Consider the following 21,066-nt stretch of genomic DNA (forward strand, 5'->3'; position numbering starts at 1 on the left):
TGAGATTGAATGGTGCTATATTTAAATAAACATAAATTGTTATTGTCATGTTGTGGGCCCCTCCAGCACACGAAGGGGTTAATCTCTTGGTTGCAGTTGATCTTCATTTGTCAAATCCAGTTACCTTTTTTTTTATTTATTTTTTGCCATAAAGTTGAGCGGCACAATGCAGTGTTATTGAACCCTGCGGCAGGAAAAGGTGCACGTGCCTTTTAGCTGTTTAACTGGTCTAAGAAACCCAGCTGCTGCCTCTGGCACTCCTGAAAAAAACATAGTGTCATGCTCGGGATATTTATTTTTACCATAGGGAACAAGCATAAAGTGATTTAAAAAAAAAAATGTTTGTTTACCTGATTCCACAGAGTTTTTATCTTGAAATTTAGATTTATGTATGGAGTCCAAAAGTGGGAGGCATAATCGATAGTTTGTGCATATATGTATGGCAGCTTGCTGGAGAACTAGAGAAGAGAGACTACAAGCAGTCCAGTCCATAGCCTTAATGACCTGGTAATTATCACATGGAATCTATAGCTTAAATTTAAGGCCGTCTTATGTGTGGTAGCGTTGAGCAAGCCTTCTTTTGGACTTTGCGTTGCATAGGTCACATACATGCTTTGTATAATCTTAATATTTTCTGCAGAGAAATTCAGTATTGTATCATGTTTGTATTCAGCTACCCTATAAAAAGTTGGACTGCTCAGTTGTAGGCCGTTAAAATGTGGAATCTAGTCTTTATTCTAAATAAATAATAATAAAAAAATAACAATGATTTTATGACAAAACATGACATCATGCCATTGCACCGTTCAAGAATGATGTGATATAGTTGGTTTATATATAAAATGATCTGCCTGTGGTGACCTAAGACTGTTTTTCCATAATCATATTTGTAACATGTCATTTTTAAGGAATATTGACTCCTCTCCACCACCATTTTTAAGCCCCAATACATTTTAAAAAGAAGTCTTAATTATTACCATGTTACAGTTCTAATTTCTGGGTTATTAATATATTTTCTTTTTTGTCCTGTTTTAAAAAAAAACATTAGCAAAGTAAAATAAAGAAATCTCTAAATGTTTTGATGAGCATGAATGTTGCACCCCTGGGCATATTGTAAAGATGTAGGAATGGTGCGTTGATTTGATTTCCTTTTTCCTGGAGGACCTTGATTTGCAGACTTCTAAATTGTAATTTATCTCTAGAATTTTGCTGATTTACTAATAGTATTATTACTATTCAATTAAACAACTGGTGGTGAACACACTTTCAAGTTATATATATAATTTTTTTAATTATGACTGCTTTAGTTTTAAATGCGAAGAGGAAGCTCTCACATTCCAGGCTATCCCCAGTCTTCATTCTCACCCCAGTATACAGCATATTAATCATTTTATTTCCTGCTTGATTTATGTTGGACTGTGAGCGCTAATATCTTACCGCTGCATTGTATATTTCCAAAGGCGTACATTATCCTAATGTATTGTGAACATAGCTTTACAGAGAAGCTGCACAGCAATAAACAGTCCCTAGTGCGAGAGTCCAGGAAGCATTCTACCACGTCCTGCTTACGTTATAATGGTCCATATGTCTTTTGTTACCTGTTCTTTTTATTTAATACTAGATGTGAAGGTTCCTCTTTAAAGACTAAAGTAGCGTCCCTTCTAATAGACCTGCTTTTTATTTTATTATAAAGGAAAAAAGACTACGTTAAAAATATACTTTGTATCCCAGTGCATTTTTGGTACTTGGCAAGTCTATTCTGGCAAAGGCTAAAGCCTTCATCTACCCATGATAAACATGGTCTTAGCACTGAATATTCTATTAAACTACTTTTAATTGTACTCATAGTGCTGATTACCTTGCGTGTCCTCTGTATACTCGGAAGTCATTTTATTTCTCCAGTAATAGCCTTTTAAATGGGGGCTTTTAGGTTTGTACCTGTTGAACGCTATCACAATATGGCCATTTTTTGTTAAGTTCTAGTTATTTTCCTTATAGGATATGTAAGATGGTCATGGCTGTATTAATGTTAATGGTTGTAATGGGCACCATCTTCATACTGTTGGAAAAAAAAATCTGAAACTAGCTTCTATAAATAGAAAAGACCATCTTTATAGTTGTTTTGCATCGTAACATACCTTTTGCCACCAATAAATGCATTTTGGTGCTTAGTTTTTCTGGGTAATTGTTTTGGAGATAAGTGGTTTAAAAGATTGTTTAACATCTGGAAATATGCATCCACCAACAGAACATGGCAATTCCTAGTTTCCTATGCTGCTCTCCTCTTTTCTTTAATCACCTTATGTATAAAGGCTGCAGTAAACGTTTTCACTTAAAATGTAAAATCCCATTCAATTTAAGGTTCACTGTCCACTTTCGGTGCTGGTTTTGGTTGCTTGAAGGAAAGTGCTCCCATTGGAATAGATAGGAGCTCTAGCTGTGCATGCATACAAAAGGCCTCATTAGAACCCCTGGAACTCTTGTGTGAGCCAACTCAACTAAACTATAAGATGTGGCATTTGGGAAACTGGTATAACTTTTTCACCAAAGAGAATCTATGTTGTTAGTATATAGCAAGGCCCTTGTGCAATGGTCAGTCCCTGCCGCTCTGCACCTGGATTCTAGATATTTCTACATCCATTTGTTTTACTCATAATAAAGTGCTACCCATTTGTCAGCATCCCACCCAGCAATGACTTATGTGCGTTATGGGTGCCTACCTTGTTGGCATCTAACTGCCCGCCAGGGCAGAGGGAAACACGCTGGAGGAAGTTGGTGCCAGATGGTAGGTTGCTTTTGCTTTTTCCCCTTTTCAGTTTCCTTTTATTAATGAGTCCCTTGGGGTAGCTTTTAAACCAACCTCTTAAGATAAGTAGAGTGTGCCTAAATGTTAAATATTGAGGCAAAACTTTATGGGCACTTCCCTTTTTTGTTATTTTGCTATCACCTCTTTGGTATCATGTCTTCTAGCTGCCTTCCTAAGGCTGCTGCGGAGAGAAAGGGATGATAACATCAGCACAGGAAAATTATATTCCATCGGCCTTTGCCTTTTGTCTTCCTTTTTAAACCGACTCTCTCTAAAACAAGCTGATTGCAAAACAAAAAAGTATCAGCGGGAGCTAAGCAGAATACACCTGTTGCAGAACCCAGTGCTCAGACAGTGTCCTAAGTAAAAATAAAATGAGGGCGCCGCTTATTATCTGAGCTTCATGGGATTTTAACTTCTACATCTACAGCACTTGGAGAACACCTACTAGTGGGTTCTCCGAATCCTTTGCACTATATTACTTAGAAACCCCAGTAAGAACATTGGATATTTCCAATGCTGGCCCAAGATAGAGTGTAGTTTTTCTTTAGTTGAAGTTAATGCCTTTGACCAAGCCGTCATAGTAAAATACATCTTCTTTACAAAAATGGGGACCTCCAGGGTCCCAGAAGCATATGTAACTTGCCATCTTTTTTCATATGTTGGTCTAGTAAAATGTATCGTGTGGAAACCTAGAAAAATATTGGTTATCTCATTGTTCATAGAACTGTTAAAGCTGGAAGATTTATGCATGTTGTATTTAAATCTTTGTTTTTGAAATTCTTTCTACGACATCCATCCCCTAAGCAGAAACTTTGAAAGAATAGTATTTGTGTTAAGCTTTTTGCCAAAAGGACATGTTAAATCTATGTTGACATTGTGTCTGGTGCATTGTGATTCTGGTGAGCTGCATGAGTGCATTTATTTCAGCCCCATATGCAAGTTAATTTCATTTACATATGAGGGGACACGGCGTCTCCTCTCGGATTCAGTCCTAATATGTTTGAGCCGCTTTGTCCACTGTGTGATAGGTTCCCTTTATGGCAACGGTGCTACCTAATGGTTTAACATTTTTTATTTGAAAATGACATTTTTGCTTTTAACATACGCAAAAACAGAGCTCCAACTCGGCAGAATGCTTTTTTTCTCATCGGGCTAGTTAATTTCGCTTTTCCTTGACATGAAATGCTTGGTCTACATTTATGAGGGTGAACTAGCCTGGAATGCAATGCTGCTAATAAACAATCCAAGTTTAACTTTTACCCCATTCCGTATGAGGGCTTTTTTTAAATAATAAAAATCACTGCTTTATTTAGGAAAACTATTTGGAAATGGAAGGGAACATCAAACATGCCCTTTGTAGTCTGATTGGAACGTCTAGAACATGAGTTTTTTTTTTCTGTATTTTTTTTCTCTGGTTTTTACTCTTCCCTTGTTCCACTTGTCTAACCTGTTTTCTCTCCTGTCCTCTCACAGTTTATGACTGAGCACTTATTAAACAGATCTTGAGCGCTACCTTTGCCTCATTTGTAGTTATTTACTGAAAATGTACATCGTTTTTTTTGTTTAATGGTTTTAACAACTGTGAAAAATATGGAAATTTAAAAAGAACACCCATGTGCATTTGTACCCCATTCTCTCACTTCTATGTGTGGAAAGCATGTGTCTTACCACAATTAAGTAGGAAAAGGGGCAAGTAAAAAAAAAAAATAATTATTGGTTTATTATTTAAATATTGGAGTGTATATACAATAAATATGCCCTAGTAAGAAATACATGGTTTTGGAAATAGCAGGAATCTTTTGAAATAACACTGTACCATGCAAAATAATGGAAAACAACAACAATGAAGATTTCAAACAACTAGTTTGTTAAAGAACAGTTTATTGATTAGTTAGTTTTCAAATAAAAATCCATTACGTTAAACCCCTTCAGTAGTAATTCAAAACGAGCTACTATATCAAGTAGTGGAGTTGAGAGTAGATGTAGCTTATATCTGCAGGATCACGTCCTTTCTTCCAATGATAATGATATTCACAGGGTGTAGAAGTACTAAAATACCAATTGTAACACTTTAAATATATATATCCTTTAACAAGCATATCACATAGAATCCACATACTCCTCCGTAATAGTAGTAGGATATAAAGATATGTCAACGGGGGGAGGGGGAGGATGCTAGTTAAAGGTGCGTGTTCTAACCATACAACAATAAAAGGAAAAAATGGTGAATTAGGACAATCCTACCACCTACATGTTTTCAATCTTATTGCCAAATGGTCACAATGGGGGGGGGGTTAGAAAAATAAAAAACAAAATAATCACATTAGCAGTGGAAAGTTATGAAACAAATTTAGTAATGAAATCGCTGAGCAAGTCTTTTAAGTTTCCGTAATACGTTAAAAGAAATATTGAAAACTTCCATTGTTTTTTCATTTCCATAATGTGTCTCCACAAACTGGACTGAGCTTGTGCAATTTGCCTGAAAAACATAGAATACTTGTTCAAAAACAGATTCGATTTTTTTTTTTTTTTTTTTTTTTTTTTTTTTGGGACAGCTAAGCAAAATAAGTTCTAGTTTTGTGAAAGAGATATATGGATGAGAGGAAACTTAAAAAGTGGCCTCACGGGAAATTGCTCCACGTTATTTTACAGAAGTGGTCAACATTATTTGCCCCTCCGGAATATTTTAAAAAATGATTGGAATTGTACCTGCTTTGTATAATCAGAGTATTTAAGGGGGAAGTCCAAAGGTATTCAACCAAAAAGATGCCTTTTCAACTGTTTTATATAATGATTTCACAGAAGAAACATAAAATATGACCTAGCCAGTATTAAAGGCACCCTTTCCCTAATTTTTGGTTGCACAACCCTTGGCAACAATGACAGCCTCCAATAGTTTTTTGTAGCCATCTGTTAGCTTCGTGCACCTGTCTGCTGGCTGTTTGCCTCGTTCATCAATTGCAATTTGTTCAAGAATGTTTGTGGGATTCCTTTTCCCCCAAAGATTTCCAAATGATTTAAAAACCGAAAGGTTTTTAATCCAACTGAGATCAGGACTCATTAATGGCAGGCGTAAAACCGTCCACTTTTTCAACCATCCTTTTGTGCCTTTGGACGTGTGCTTTGGATCACTGCCCTGCTGGAGGACCCATGATCTTTGATCCATACCTAGTTTTCTGTAACTGGGTAGCATATTTTGCTGTAAAATCCCTTTAATATGTTCAAAGCCTTCAGTGCAAGAAGCAAGAAAGCAGCCCCACATTGCAGATCCTCCACTACATTTAACTGTAGTATTTATTTTGTTGCCTGTAAACATTTTTTGGTCTGCGTTACTAAAGAGCTCTACTTGGGTTTCATCTTTCCATAGAACATTTTCCCACAGTGATTTCACTAGGTAGGTTTGGCTAAGATTAGTTGTGCCTTTTTGTGTTTTGCTTTCAGCAGTGTGGGGTCCTTCTTGGTCTTCCACTATAAAGCTCTTCATGGTTTAGTGTGTGGAAAATGATACCTGTTGAAACCATCGCTCCTGATTGGTTCAGGTCAGCCTTAAGCTATGTGGATGTTTTTCCACAGTTTATACCAACCTTTTGAAGACGTCAATCCATTTTCCTCTGGTCACCTCGTCCTAGGAGGTTCTTGACAATTCCATGAGCAGCAAACAATAACATTGCAAACTGTTGAAACAGGGATGCCAAGGTCTTTGGAGATGGCCTTGTACTCTTTAGAATTCTTATGTTTGATAATAACAGCATTTCTGATGTTCTCGTGTCCTAACCATTGTGAATGAAGAATGGAATAAAAGTGGCCTTTTTAAGCATTAACTAATCAATGATGACTTTAATTCAAGTCATGTGAGCACTGACAATTTATCATAGGTGAGTCACGGCAATGATCTAGTTCTTTTCAAACTTTTTTGAATTCTTCAAGAGGGTGCTAATAATCTTTGTCATGGCAATGTTTACTTTCTTATGCTTTCCTCTCGTTTATTTTTTAATGTTTTATCATGTGCTGTTCTGCATAAAACATATGAATTCATATAGGCATAAGAGGTTTCATGACACACTTTTTCAGAAGGTATTTTACATGATGTCCAAAATATGTAAGTGTGTCAATAATGTTGACCATAACTGTAAAAAAGCGTTTGTTTTAAAACCATAAAATGGCCATGAATTAAAAAGCTTGTCTTCAATGTATTTTCTGTAATCTTGTGATGGAAAGTTACATTGTATGTAACCTTTATGGTGTTTGAAAACAATAGCTTTTGTAACTGAATTATAATTGCCCCTTGTAAAGGACACAGATTGTTTATAAATACTCTTCACACGCTATATTCATAAAATGCTGACATAGAACATTGGAAAGTCATCCACAGGGCCACCAAGGCTACTGCTTCAGGCTCCTGGTGTCTCCACTCATCCAATGATCTCCTTCTGTGTAATATACACCGACCCCCCACTGGATTGTAAGCTTGTTTGAGCAGGACCCTCTTCACCTGTTGTTTCTGTAAGTCAAATTGTTATTTACTACTTATATCCTGTCTACCCATTGTACAGCGCTACAGAATATGATGGCGCTGTATGAAACTAATAATAAGGGGGGGGCTCATAGGGGCTGCAGAAACCAAAGAGTTGCGTTTGCTTTTTTTCCCATATTGTATTGCGGTTCAGCCGGGAGCATCTCTCCAAAACGCTTTTGCTAAACAGAGAATATGTATAATATTTTTGGATAAAATGGCAAGTTGACCTTTCATACAACACCAGCCATGAATGTATCAATACAGTAATCACTCCACAGTTCTAGAAGCAACAATGATTCTAGTTTTGAAGTAAGATTGGTGAAAACAAGATAACAATGTGTTTTTTTTTTTGTATTACATTTATTTTTCAGTTTAGCTGCTGGTACAATTGAGAAGTAATTTACCAACATGCATTCACAGTACAAGAAAGGTTTCTGTTTCTTCTAAATTAGTGTTAAAAGAGATTGGTAGCACCACCGTGAGCCAGTGAATGGTGACCTCTCGCTAACACAGTAATGGTGAGTGACAGGAGCGTCTGGGTCCTCTACTGCTGTATGCGTCTGATAGACTGGATCTGGAAGGTCTGGGCATGGGAGCCCCACTCTCTCCAGTGCTTGTACTCGCCTCCATGATGATCGCATTCCAGAATGTACTGATAACCACGGTAACCAGGATACTGATAGCAAACCCATCTGCAAGCAAAAGGCAACAGAGAGGCCATGAACATTTACATATTGGGATGCTCTAAACATTTCAGATTCTTATGGATCTGTACCCTTTCTTTAGTAAGGAAAATGTATACAGCTTTTTTTGGCGGAGCTAACATAGAGCAAAATGTATCTCAGTGGTCTTCAAATGGACTAGCAAATTCATTATAACGTGGCTTTGAAGCAAAACGGCTTGCAGTTATAGCGGATGGAGATCTGTTTTAATCACTAGTCTCACTTACGATCCACACTGGACCTTCATGGATCCAACCTCATTGTTACCCCAGCCCATAGCCTGCAGTGAGGGGTAGTCATCACATATCTCCCACTGGCGCCCAATGAAGTTCTCTTTCTCAAAGATGACCAGCTTGGATTCCTTATGGTTCTGCACATGGAGACAAGGAATAACTGAGAATCATTGGAGACGGGGCAATAGCACCTACCTAGAAAACCTTGTTTTGCATTTATATCAGAAGAGCAAAATAAATCTGAAACTATGTATGCCGTTTCATTTGAGACACACTTACAGCAGAACAGATTGGGCGGAAAGATGTCAGTCGCTCGATGTGATAGGCGTTGCTGCCACTCCAAGCATCCCATCGGGGGTATTCTCCTCGCTCCAGCACAAACTGCTGGCCACAGAAGCTAGTGTGCTCATATCCTATCCATCTACATGAGAAGAAGGAACAAAACAAACTCAGAGGGAAAGAGCTTCTTTACACTGAAAACAGAGATTTTATTTTAAACTTAGTATGTAATATGTTAGCATATATTATACCTAAAGACAACACATTCTGCACCACCGTACAAGAAAGAGCTCTAGACTAGGTTTATGTCTTGTGTACCACTTTCTTTAGGGGTACTGGGGATGGTCTTAATTTTAACATCTGACCATTTTCTGTTTATTCGCCATGCACAAAGCTTTTGTAGGGGGTCACAAGTGGTCTTCATGTCTATTTAGTAGTTAAATCCAGATTTGGCAATATATGGAACATGAACAAAACACGCACAGGTTTGTCTGTGTTCTGGGTAAGAGACAGAAAGAAATATATGGAGTATGTTCTGTGCTCGTAATATTTGTGGCAGACACTCCAGGCATAGTCTATGTATGTTCATATTGTTGGTACTTACGCTCCACATTCCACCTTTAAAGACCTGATATTGTCAAACCCGCATTCCATTATGTTTGCACAGCCAGCAGTGAACTCCATCCTCTTTCCTTGGAAATTCTCCTGGTCGTAAACTGTGATCTGAATGTTTAAAGCACAATTACGTACAGTATCATTGAATGGTAGCCCTACACTCTCCCATTGCTATCAACAATGACCCACAGAAAATGTTATTCTGGGACAACTCCCAACATAAAGTCTGGATTATGCCCAAGCGGTCTTGCCTTCCTACAAAAGTATCATAGAAGCTATTTAAATGTAATTTCTTAGGGAAAATGAATTGAATGAATTAAACAGTCATGGTTCGTCCAAAGGTCAGTGTTGATTCGAGACTTGGCCTAGGAATTCAGATCAAGATGGTGAATGCATGCTGTATTTTTTCCCTTTCTTCTACTTATACCATTTGATGATAAGGATGATGTATGATTATTTTTGTTTAGCCGGTCCCATGGTTTTTGGTTCTTGATGCCAAACAAAGCTATTTTATGTAACAGAAATACAATAAAGTAAACAGAACACTTTCCCTATTTGGTAGTGATGTTTTATCATTTGTTCCTATTTGATTTTATTTAACAGATATAGGATGATTCTTCATTCGTCATTAGTTCTGTGTTAAATAGTTGTATCCATCCTGCATAAACAATCCAAAACAAGCACCCTAAATGTGTAGATACCTTCCAGGGTCCTAGAGGAACGGGAAGCGGGTTGGTCTGGGCCATTTTTTCAGATGTGATGTCTTCTAGAAAAGAAATGAATGCCAATCATTCCTTATATTTCTGACATATGAATGGTAAAAGCATTGGAATATCATATTTGGAAGCAAGAACGACAATGCTGAAATAGAAACAAGCTGCTTTTCACTCTTCAAGCTTTGTTATGCCAAATTAGGCTTGTCCTAGTGTGACCTTGGTTTTCTCAGCCATGTCCTCGAGAGGCAGGCTTTGAAGATATCCTTGGCTAATAGCAAATAACAATCACATCGCTAGACTTAAGTCAGTGATCACATTAAAATTTCTCCTGTTAAGGCTACTTGAGGACAAGATTAAGGAACAGTCTTTTGGCCATAATTATGTTTAAAAATGAGTCATCCATAAGCCAAAGACAGGACATGTGATGTAAAAATATGCTACCTTGGCCATCTCATTTTTTGTGAAAACACATTACTCTGCACAAAGCTTATAATTGTGACACGGAAGTGATGCAATTGCTAATGATACATAGGTACCTATGGGTCCCCCACGCTGAAAGCAGCGACCACATTGTCTGTTGGGTGTTTGTTTCTAAACTTTTCAATCCTTTCAAATGTTCTGGACAAACATAACATTGTGTTTAGTTCGCACTAGTTAAAAAAGTCAATATTCCTTATGAGCCAGAGACTGACACCTTTCTAGTAATATTCACAAGGCTATTAATGACTATAAATTCTACCATAATTATTGTTCCCATCTCTCAGTAACGCTGGATTCTGTACGGTTTGCATTCCGGAACCCTGTATGAGCAATACACTCACCTCGCTCAGTCTGAACTGCTGGGATCTCCATCTGGAACTTGCCTGTTTCAGTTCCCCTAGCCCAGGGGTTTATATAGGCTGAATGTGGGTAGGTCTCAATGCCAGCTTTTCACCCCATGTCAGCACAATACGGTCTGTGCTATTGTCTATTGCTGATCCCAGGCCTCTTATCTGAGTCTCTGCCCAGCAAAATATAAATTGCTGTCTGCATGAATGACTTCGCTGCCCATGACTTCACTTCTCTGTCCGAGAGCTCTACTATGCGAGCATATCAAATATTACAGATATCATTTGTTTCATTCATTGGTCCAATATATGTGCATCTCATTTTGTTATTTTTTTTTTATCTAATTTTGTTTCAGTCATACATGTATGCGTTATCTATGCTTATATAAACTAACCCCAGAAAAAAAATAGAATGATAAAATTCATAGATTAAAAACATACAATAATAAGAGTTATATGTTTAGAATATACAAAAAAACAACAGTTACATAGTGGTTTATGAAATGTTTAGTTGAACATTAAATCATAAGTTGGCCTATATACGAAGCAATAGATCCGGAGGCCGAATATCAAACTTCTCCTATTACATGACTTTGCTTAGCTTTTTCAGTCAAATATTTTATAGATTTTCCTATGTTACAGTGTTACCAAGTCACATAGCAATTACCGTATGTTAACACGGAATAAGTAGAACAATACAACTACATCAAATTATGTACTATGTCCACTTCCAACAACACAAAATAAACAAAAAAATCCCCAAAAGTCTGGGTCATCCAATTATTATTATTTTTTGGGTTTTTCTTTGATTATATCTGGGGCATCCTAGGTCTTCCATAGGTCTACAAGGTATGGCCAGTCCCGCTAGTTGTGAAACCATTCTCCCCTTTGCCCACACCCCTAGAAGCAGTTGCCTAAAGGGAGATTAAATATCTTCTGCAATGTAGATGAGTGTAAGTACCGCCTCATAAGAGATTTCATGGCATTTTCTATAAGCGGCATGCTCCCAAAATGTATTGGCTCGATTTATTATTTTTTGCCTTTTATTGTTGTTAAGGGACTATCCTGGCATCTCTTAAATCTTAGCATATATGGACAATGTGGGAGACTGTTAAAGATGATTGCCCCCCTCACCCTGACCTTCTGTTGTGGATATAAAAGTGTTAATGGTTGTTGCGTTACTGTGTCAGGTACCATTGCTTCATTGTTCTAACTTAATGTCCTGATTGGGGGGGGGGTATTTTCTAAGACTGTCTCCATTCCTGGTGGCTTGATGCTCTATGCTGAGGTAGTAAATGTTTGCTAAGTAAAATATGTTCAATTTGTCTATACATGTGAGAATACCTGCACTCTTCTTTGTATGAGTAGATCTCCAAGAGTATATCTGATTGATGGAGTTGGGGGTTGAAAGATGTCTGAAGTGCCTAGATCTGTCCAGGGAGGGGTCCATTGTCACATTAAAATGTCCTGTTTTTATTATATTATATAATTTATATTGTTTGTAAGTGGTCAGGATACATGATATGGGGTTGTAATATTTGAGATCTGCATGGCTTGGGGCATACTTATTGCATAGTTGCGCTATAAAGTTCCCTCTTTGTTCCCATACAATATCGGGATCTGCCATTAGCCAGTGCTCCATATCTCATTTATGTTATTGTTGTCTTTTAAACATAGCAAAACCGTATACCCACTCATATCCCACCTCAATTTGCCTATACTGGGCATGGCTAATTTTTGACCTGCTTTTAGAAAAATCTCTGTGGATGCCTATTAGCAACTGTGTGCTTCCATTTAACAGCACCCCTGGACTGGATCTCCCGCACATGCTTATAGTATGTTGTGTATGATAAGGCATTGGTGTGTTCACATATACGTTAGCAGCATGGCTCAAGACTGAATCCTGTTGGGACCTGTCTAACTATTGGCATACATGCTTGCTACACATACCAACAGACTACTGCAGGAGGTTCTGTGAGTGCATCATTGTATCATTAAATGGAAAGGTCCCTTTTTCATGTGTATCATGCAGAATGTGCCCGTGAAACACTTTGCGAGGCTGCTAAGCCCCCTTCCATTCCCTGACATGTTAGGCCTGTCTAGCAAGATGCGGTGGCACACGCAGACTGAATTTCTACATAAAACAATTACTGGAAAACAATGCAATGTTAATCAGTAAAAGGGGAGTCAGCATGAGAGTTTGCACAGGAGTTGTGGTATCAACTCACTGACTTTAAAAAGTATGAAGCACCTTTCAGGGGTGTGCTAAGATGGGTCCGGAGGGAGCACTTCTCCCAGGCACTCTGGTAAATGAGGCACCCAGCAGGATCACATAGCACACGTTAAATGACCCCACCTTAGTAGGACGACAATGGTATTTTAGCTTGCACAGAGCGATCATAAGGCTTCTGCCAAGGTAAGGGGGAGGGCTGTGTGCGTGATGGCAGAGGGAGAGAGTTTGTGTTAGTGTGTGTATGTACATGTGAGAGAGTATATGTATCTGTTACCATATTAATGTGTGTATTATTGTATGACAGTGCAGTGTGTTTGTGTTAGTATGTGTTAACATGTGTGTATGATGTTAGCCCACATGTTTGTGTACGTTACTGTATGGTGTTAGAGTGTGTGTTAATGCATTGTGTTAGTTTTAATGTGCGTGTCAACATATGGTGTTAGCAAGATGTGTACGTGAGTGTAGGGTGTTATCTTCACTGTGTTAGAGGTTGGTGTCAGCACTTTTGTACATGTGGGTTTTAGTGTTAGAGTGAGTGTGCGTCAGTGTGTAGTGCTGGAGTGTCACGAGTGAGCCTAGGGTTAGTGGGGCAAGGGAGAGGTGGGAGATTTTTCATGGTTATATTGCTTACCAAGGAGCTGAATCAATGGGATAGCTTTACATTTTAACCCAAGAGAGACTCTCAAGCAATTTAAAGTCTTCTCTAGACACCATTAATGAGGCACCTGTTTAGCCGCTTGCTTTGTTGTGTGTACTTGTTGGTCATTATTATTCTAGAAGCTACCCGGGAATCTGAATGTGTAAGCATTTTATGCTTTTGTGCGCTCCCCAGTTTTGTATATTTTTAGTTATTATAAAGAAAAACTACACCCAGGTACTACTAACCTTAGGCTCCCCTCTGGGGTCTGGGTAAGACTGGAAATCAGGAGATGCCCTGGCACCCAGTCAGACAGCTGGATATGCTGGGCTAAACAATGCATTTGCCCTGTGTCCCTGATGGCCATTCCAGGCCTGCCTCGGGCCATTACTGACAAGTTTCTCATGCAAGAAAAGCTGAGCTGACCCTGCATAGTGTATGGTTCAATCAGTGGGGTGACTTTCAAGAAATCTTACTGATTTAATAATGCATTACACATTCAACCCTTCATCCTTTCATATTCCGTGGTGACATTTGGAGCATTTCTGCCAACTCCTGGGGCAGCAGATTGGTTTGCTAGACCATCTAGACCAGCTAGGCCAGCTACTTAGAAAAACAGTTGTCACCTAAACCTAATCTAAGCAAAAGTACGAAAATAGCACTTAAGGTGTTAAAAACAAGAGTGTTTCTTTGGTAGTTAAGGGGTTACATGTCCTTAGTAATGCTTATGAGAACATCAATGCTTATATTGTAAGGATATTTTTGAAAATATGAGCTAAACGCAGCAAAACAATTGATCCTCTATCCTTGACATTGGTTGGGAAATATGATCAGAAACATTTTTGCCGTATATTTGTATCCCAAGGCCTGTGAGACATTGCTGGAGGACAACGGTGGATCAGAGCAGTGGCTTACACAGGCTGTTAGCGAAGGTAGAAACTAAACCGATGAGTATGACCTGAACTAAACTCCAGCCTCTCAAATACTTTCATTGTCATAAACCCAATGATTTATTGTAATGCAGACTCTGAAAAGATACTTTGGCTTTATTTTAGTACAGCATTTCAAATGGCCACGTATCATAGTTACAGACTTTGAAAAGGTGAAAGTGGATTCAAGCACATTTAAAAATAGAAACGCACAAACAAAAAACCCCAGCAGTAGCATTTTTTACCTTCAAGTTACAGTTGCATTATAGATTCAAATATGGAGTGATCACCAAACACTGAACCCGCTCTGTCATTTTACAATATATCTGTTATGAGGCTGAGCCAAACCGTGACTAAGCTTCAGTCCTGACCAGACCTTGTCAGCATCTAAGAAGCCTTCTCATTCTTGGCCACCCTGGTTGCTTGTCACGGGCTCTAGGGAATCTGCTGAAATACCCAACAGGGGGCTAACTAAACAAAGAAACTACTAGGTAATTATCTCAGGTGATTATTTAATGGTCTCTGTAAGATGTTGTACAAAGAAGATGGGGAAGTTAAGTGTCTATTGATATTTCAATTTTTATTTTAATTGGATGGGACAGGCTATACGACTGGAGCATCCATACTGAAGTCCCTTAAGCAAGTGACAGTTGAGGGTACAAGATGTCATTACAGCAGAAAGTCTGGTTTTGGAAGAATGGGAGTTGGGGCACAGCGGTGCAGAGCTTTCTAGATGAGGAATAACATTTCATATGGGATCCTGCTGGACACAACCATTGGGTGAGCATTTAGGATAATGCTACATTACTCAAGACAAGATAAATGCACACATTTTGTAGTCATCAGATGTTCTTTGTTCTGATGTAGCCTTTGCATACAAGCCATCTCCTAGATGCAGCAGTATGGCACAGGTTTGACCTAGTAGTTGTAGCCAGGCCCGGAGTAGCCATCGAACAAACCGGAAAAATGCCTTTTAGGCTGGTGCAGCAGATCCTGTCCGTCAGCTAGATATACAGCCACATACTCCAAATGTATACGATCATATTATGTGGATGCATATATTCAGAAGACACCTTATTGGCCAATATCCTTAAAGCGTCAAGGCTGATTTTAATTTTTACTACATGAAAAGTTAACCCTATGAAAATTCTGAAGAGTGACATCATAACTGGTAGGGCCCTGTCATACTGAGGCATCCATAGGTGTCATTTGAATGTTTTATGACACTTCTGGACATAAACAATGAATAATATAATGTAACAAAGAATAATTCAGCTGAAATGTGTGAATCATCATAGGCCTGATAGTACAGACATGCATATAATTTCACAAGTGACTTCTAAACATTAAAGACTGTGGTATAGGCTATGCTCAGGGAAAAGTCCATTTTTACATGTGTGTCAGACCACACATGGAATACTGTGTACAGTACTGGGCACCAGTGTACAAGAAAGATATAGTGGAACTGGAGAGGGTTCAAAGATGGGCAACCAGAGTAATAAGGGGAATGGAAGGACTGCAGTACCCAGAAAGATTATCAGAATTAGGGTTATTTAGTTTGGAGAAAAGACGGCTTAGGGGGGACTTAATAACTATGTATAAATATATAAGGGGGCAGTACAGAGATCACTCCCAGGACCTATTTATACCCAGGACTGTATCTATAACAAGGGGACATCCTCTACGGCTGGAGGAAAGAAGGTTTCTACACCAGCACAGACGGGGGTTCTTTACAGTAAGAGCGGTGAGACTATGGAACTCTCTGCCAGAGGAAGTGGTAATGGTAAACTCAATAAAAGAGTTTAAAAGGAGCCTGGACGTGTTTCTTGAAAGCAATAATATCACAAGTTATGGATAGTAGATTAATAGGGACAGAACGTTGATCCAGGGATTTATTCTGATTGCCATATTTGGAGTCGGGAAGGAATTTTCCCCCTGGTATGGGGCAATTGGCATCTGCTTCATAAGGGTTTTTTGCCTTCCTCTGGATCAACACGGTAGGGACACAATATGTATATAGGTTGAACTTGATGGACTTTGGTCTTTTTTCAACCTTATGAACTATGTTACTATGTTACTCAGTGATGTATGAGCTGGTCTTTGCTTTGGAATTCTTTTGATCAAAATAGGATGTGATTTAGACTGGAGGGCATCCCAATGCACCCACTTGTGACAGGTTGCATCCACCCATTAATCTACATGGCATCTTTTTAATATCCAAGGGCCACCTCTTCCCTACCACCCTTCTCCTATCCTCCCCTCTGCTCTCTGACAGCACCCTGTTTCCATCATTTTGTTGCACTGGATTTCCCATACTTAGATCCTTTGTGTTATCTCTTCTGTGTACCAAAAAAGCTGTGCTATACCAATACAAAGTAGCTAACATAATTTTCGACATTACTCATTTTATTATTTGTAGAGGCATAAATATTTAATGTTATGTATTAGAAATCCCATGCAGATGTAGGTATATTTTATGGAACATATCTTGAAAATTAAGACTTCTGGAAAATATTTGCTAACGGGAGCAAACATTTTAATATTAATGTTAATTTAGATCACTTTTTTCTGGGCCGGCATGAGGCAGCCACACGCAATAAGGTGTAAGTTGGGGTGCCTGAGCCAATCCCCACATTATCTGGAGGAAGCAAACTTTTTTCCAATTGGTCGGCCTTCCCCGTAACATAGAGAGAGTAAACACCAGTCTCATTGGAAGAGATTTTTCCCATTGGTTGCCTTAGTCCTGCCACGGAAGCTGTGGGTTTACAACCCCTTTACTGCTGAATTCTTTTCATCTGTCAATCAGTTTATCTTGTCACCAAATTTCTTATTTGTTTGTTTTAATCTGCCCTTTCGTCTGTGTGGGATAAAAGCCATGTTGTTTTCCCAATAACGTGTTGCTACATTCAGTATTGGAAGTTGTCTGGTGGCACCAGATACAGCAAGGCTTGCAGAAGACAGTTCCTTGAGCCTCTGAGAAGGGTGCTGGCAGCAGGTGTTTGTCTAACTATCCCTACAACTCAGAAAAGCTTCTCAGTGGTCCCTAGCCAACTAGTGAAGCCTACAAGCTTTTTGTAGTACATTCCCATTAACTTTGTTCTTGAAACAAGAATAATTAATTTCCACCAGTACACTAGGCGAGCTATACAAAAAAAGTAAAATAAATACACTGAACACTTATTTTTATTTTATTTTTAAAACACAAACATTTTAGTTATTATTGACATTGGTAATATTTTTGGAGTCTTTTAGTAACAAAAAAAACTGAAGTGTGTTGCTTACATAACAGCATTAAGTCTTTTGGGGTAAGTATGCACCTGCTTTGTCCCATACTTTTTGGCTTGATCATTTCTTTGACTTGGCGCTTTTGTCCTACGAAAAAAGGTGAATTTGCTCCCAATACAGTATAAGGTTCTCTATTGCAGTATTTTGCTGTATTTTGTGCCTCTTCTTTTCCTCCAGTTTGAAAGAAGATTCCCAGGCTGTACTGATGAAAAGTGTCCTACAGCATAATAAAGCCACCGCCATACTTCATCATACTGGATCATCATACTGGATCATACAGATACTGGTGTTGTATAACCACAAAGCCAAAACAAATAGTAGCTAGGGCTTTCTGGCAAACTCTAGACATGCTTTTTAAGTAATGACTATAGACTTGTTGATATGGCTGACTGGCTATTTCACTCCCAACCACTATAATTCTTTCAAAGTGATATTAGCCTCCCTTTTGCTTTGCCCACATGCCTTCTTCTATTTGATATATTATATACACTATATGGTCAAAAGTATCAGGACACCTGGCCATTACACCAGCAGGGACTTTTATGATATTCCTTTCTAAATTCATAGACATTAATGTGAAGTTGGTTCACCCTTTGCTGCTATAGCAGCTTCCACTCTTCTTTCCACAAGATTTTGGAGTGTTTCTGTGAGAATTTGCCCATTCATCCAGTAGGGCATTTGTGAGGTCAGGTGCTGGGTGTTGGATGAGAAAGCCTGGCTCGCAATCTCCATTCCAGTTCATCTCTATGGTGTTTGAATGGGTTGAGGTCGGAGCTCAACATGAGGTCATTCCTGTTCTCCCACACCAAACTCACCCAACCATGTCTTTATGGCCCTTACTTTGTGCACTGCTGCACAGTCATGCTGGAATAGAAAAGACCCTCTCCAAACTGTTCCCAAGTTGGAAGCATAGCATTGTCCAAAATGTCTTAGTATCTCACCTTCCGCATACCAAGACCTTTTGGACAACCCCACCTGCAAGCGTGGAATAAAACTTTGAATTTTGTACATCTGGAGTGGCTGAATTACAAGCACCCTTTGGTTTTTACAATAGGTCTGCCTCCTTAATTGGGACACAGCCCTTCTTCCTCCTACAAGGTGCCGGAACGAGAGATCCCCAAATGCCAACCCTAAGAAGTTATTAGCTGCGATTATATCGCTGTGTAATAATTTTAGTGATTAAGGTTAGAAAACATCTTTCTTTACTTTTACAGCCACAGTTGCTTGACATTGATGACATAATAGAGATTCAGTTTCTATCTTCTATTTTTCTTATCATCAAAAAATAAAAAATATCCTCTTCTAGAGATTCAGACAGAAATATTATTCCTATTTGTGGGCTTCTTTAATCTGAGATAATTGCACTACTTTCACATTTCAGAAATGCACAATCTCTTTGCATAGTTTTAAAGGTCATTTTGACTTTAGAACATTGTTTGGTCTAAATACTGTCTATTTTTGGCATGGTTTGTATCACTTGTGTGCTTGATTAAATAATTCTTAGCTTTAAAGCAAAAAAACATGTGTGGTAATTTAATATTTAAGAATGTATGTACTGATCTGCATGAAGCAAAATGCAAAAGTGACTCCCATATGAACTTTACATGAACATAGGGCTGCAGCGTTCCTTTATGGGCCTCTGTATCTTATTTAAAACAAGAAAACTGGTCTTTTTAGACCTCCAGGGTTTGGTTCTGAGATCTAGGTGTAAAATGTCAAGAGGGAAAATGGGCAGAGTGTGAATAAAATGGGCAGAGCATGAACAGGTACAACCATTTAGATGCTAATTTTGGGCATAGGCCAAGTCTGGCAAACTGGAAATCTGGTTTTGTTGACCTAATATGGTTTCTTGTGAAAATTTACCATAAATGAGAAAGGGCTATGTTTTACCTCAAAGATCTAAAGAGATGTGTTTCCCCTGACTTTCTACCATACCGCTTTGTGTTAAACAATAGAATGGCTCAGCCTTAATCACCCTGATCGACACCTTGACTAATGAAAGTCTACAGAGGAAGGGATTTCATTGTACAAGTAGGACTTCAGCTCAGCGTGGTGTTTGAAAAGGGAAAGCCACCCAAAACATCATGGGTGACTGATGACTATAGCAGCCTCCAGATCTGCAGATAAAGGAAATTCATTGGAGCAAAGTGATATGGAACCATGTCATTGCTAATCTATATTACAGTATTTCATGGTCAAGGAGAAAATAATTATTTTCCTTGGGACGTCCCATGGAAAGAGATTACATTCAGCCCTCGGCCATCATTAAAAAGATTCTCCATGTGAGACCATTTCAGTAAGATATTCTATGATTCTTTTCCAAACTGTTACAAGTGATAACAAATAACTATGTCACACTGTGAACATTACACAAAATATATACACACAATCAGGCATAATGTCCTAATTGCTTTCCCTGGCCTTTTATATTATACTCTTTTTGTGGTTGTAAGAGGAGAGAGATGATTTAATTGCTGTATTGTTTTGGGCTATATTACCTTTCTATTTATGTATACTGTATAGACATTTAGTATGCAAGAAAATATGGGGTGCATACAAGGTAACACAAGGTGGAAACAATGTCTCCAGGAGTGTTCTTCAAAAATGGACTGGTCAAATGGAGTATCAAGATAAACGTATAGTTTTAAGATCCAACCACAAAGGAAACTGATCTAAAAGTAGGACGCCTTAAAGACCAAATTAATTACTTGCTAATTGGATTAAAACAATTGCCCCACTACTCCATCAAGTCAAGAATGGCATATTCTTCACAAATAGAATAGAAAACTTTGTTTTAAAGTCCCCCAATGTTCGTGTCTTTTTTATGTATATACACACTGATTGGATTTCTCAAAGGTGGAAACTAGAGGTAGGTAGGAAGAAGCAGTTTGAATCCATGAAAAAACTACACGACTATCTCCTATTCATGAGGAAAAATATTCCACTGATGATGATTCTCAACTGACATTTTTTTTCTTGTTTACGTGTAATTTGCAAATAGCTAACAGGGGATGCTGCCACCCAGTAACAGCAGGAGTAACTCTTGTTTAGGTAGTGCATCTTTAGCCCAGAAACTCTCTCTCTATATATATAAATATAAAAGTATATAAATATATTTAAAAAAGTGGGGCAAATACTTTTTCACAGTACTCAAATTGCTTTGCATTAAATCTGTCTCCAAGTTTTCTTCCCTAGCACGAAAGAATGTTTGCTGGTAGTCATGGCAGTTGCATACCTCCCAAGTGTCCCTTTTACTAGGGAGTGT

At 38.4% G+C, this 21,066-nt stretch overlaps 1 protein-coding gene across 2 annotated transcripts; it reads right to left on the bottom strand.

The window, feature by feature from the left end:
• Window positions 1-7,665: 7,665 nt before the first annotated feature.
• CRYBA1 (crystallin beta A1) lies at window positions 7,666-10,751 on the bottom strand. 2 transcript variants are annotated; one of them, XM_053455632.1, is made up of 6 exons: window positions 10,712-10,751; window positions 9,876-9,940; window positions 9,164-9,282; window positions 8,560-8,701; window positions 8,275-8,417; window positions 7,666-8,017 (listed from the first exon to the last, which is right to left on the bottom strand). In XM_053455632.1, the coding sequence occupies exons 1-6, from the start codon at window positions 10,740-10,742 to the stop codon at window positions 7,870-7,872; spliced, it is 648 nt and encodes a 215-aa protein (XP_053311607.1). In that variant the 5' UTR covers window positions 10,743-10,751; the 3' UTR covers window positions 7,666-7,869. The 2 variants fall into 2 exon arrangements, with proteins under 2 accessions (XP_053311607.1, XP_053311608.1); XM_053455633.1 differs by having other exon boundaries at window positions 9,876-9,937; window positions 10,712-10,750.
• Between the last annotated feature and the right edge of the window lie 10,315 nt (window positions 10,752-21,066).

This window comes from Spea bombifrons, chromosome 2 (assembly GCF_027358695.1).
Source record: "Spea bombifrons isolate aSpeBom1 chromosome 2, aSpeBom1.2.pri, whole genome shotgun sequence".
Lineage (NCBI taxonomy): Eukaryota > Metazoa > Chordata > Amphibia > Anura > Pelobatidae > Spea > Spea bombifrons.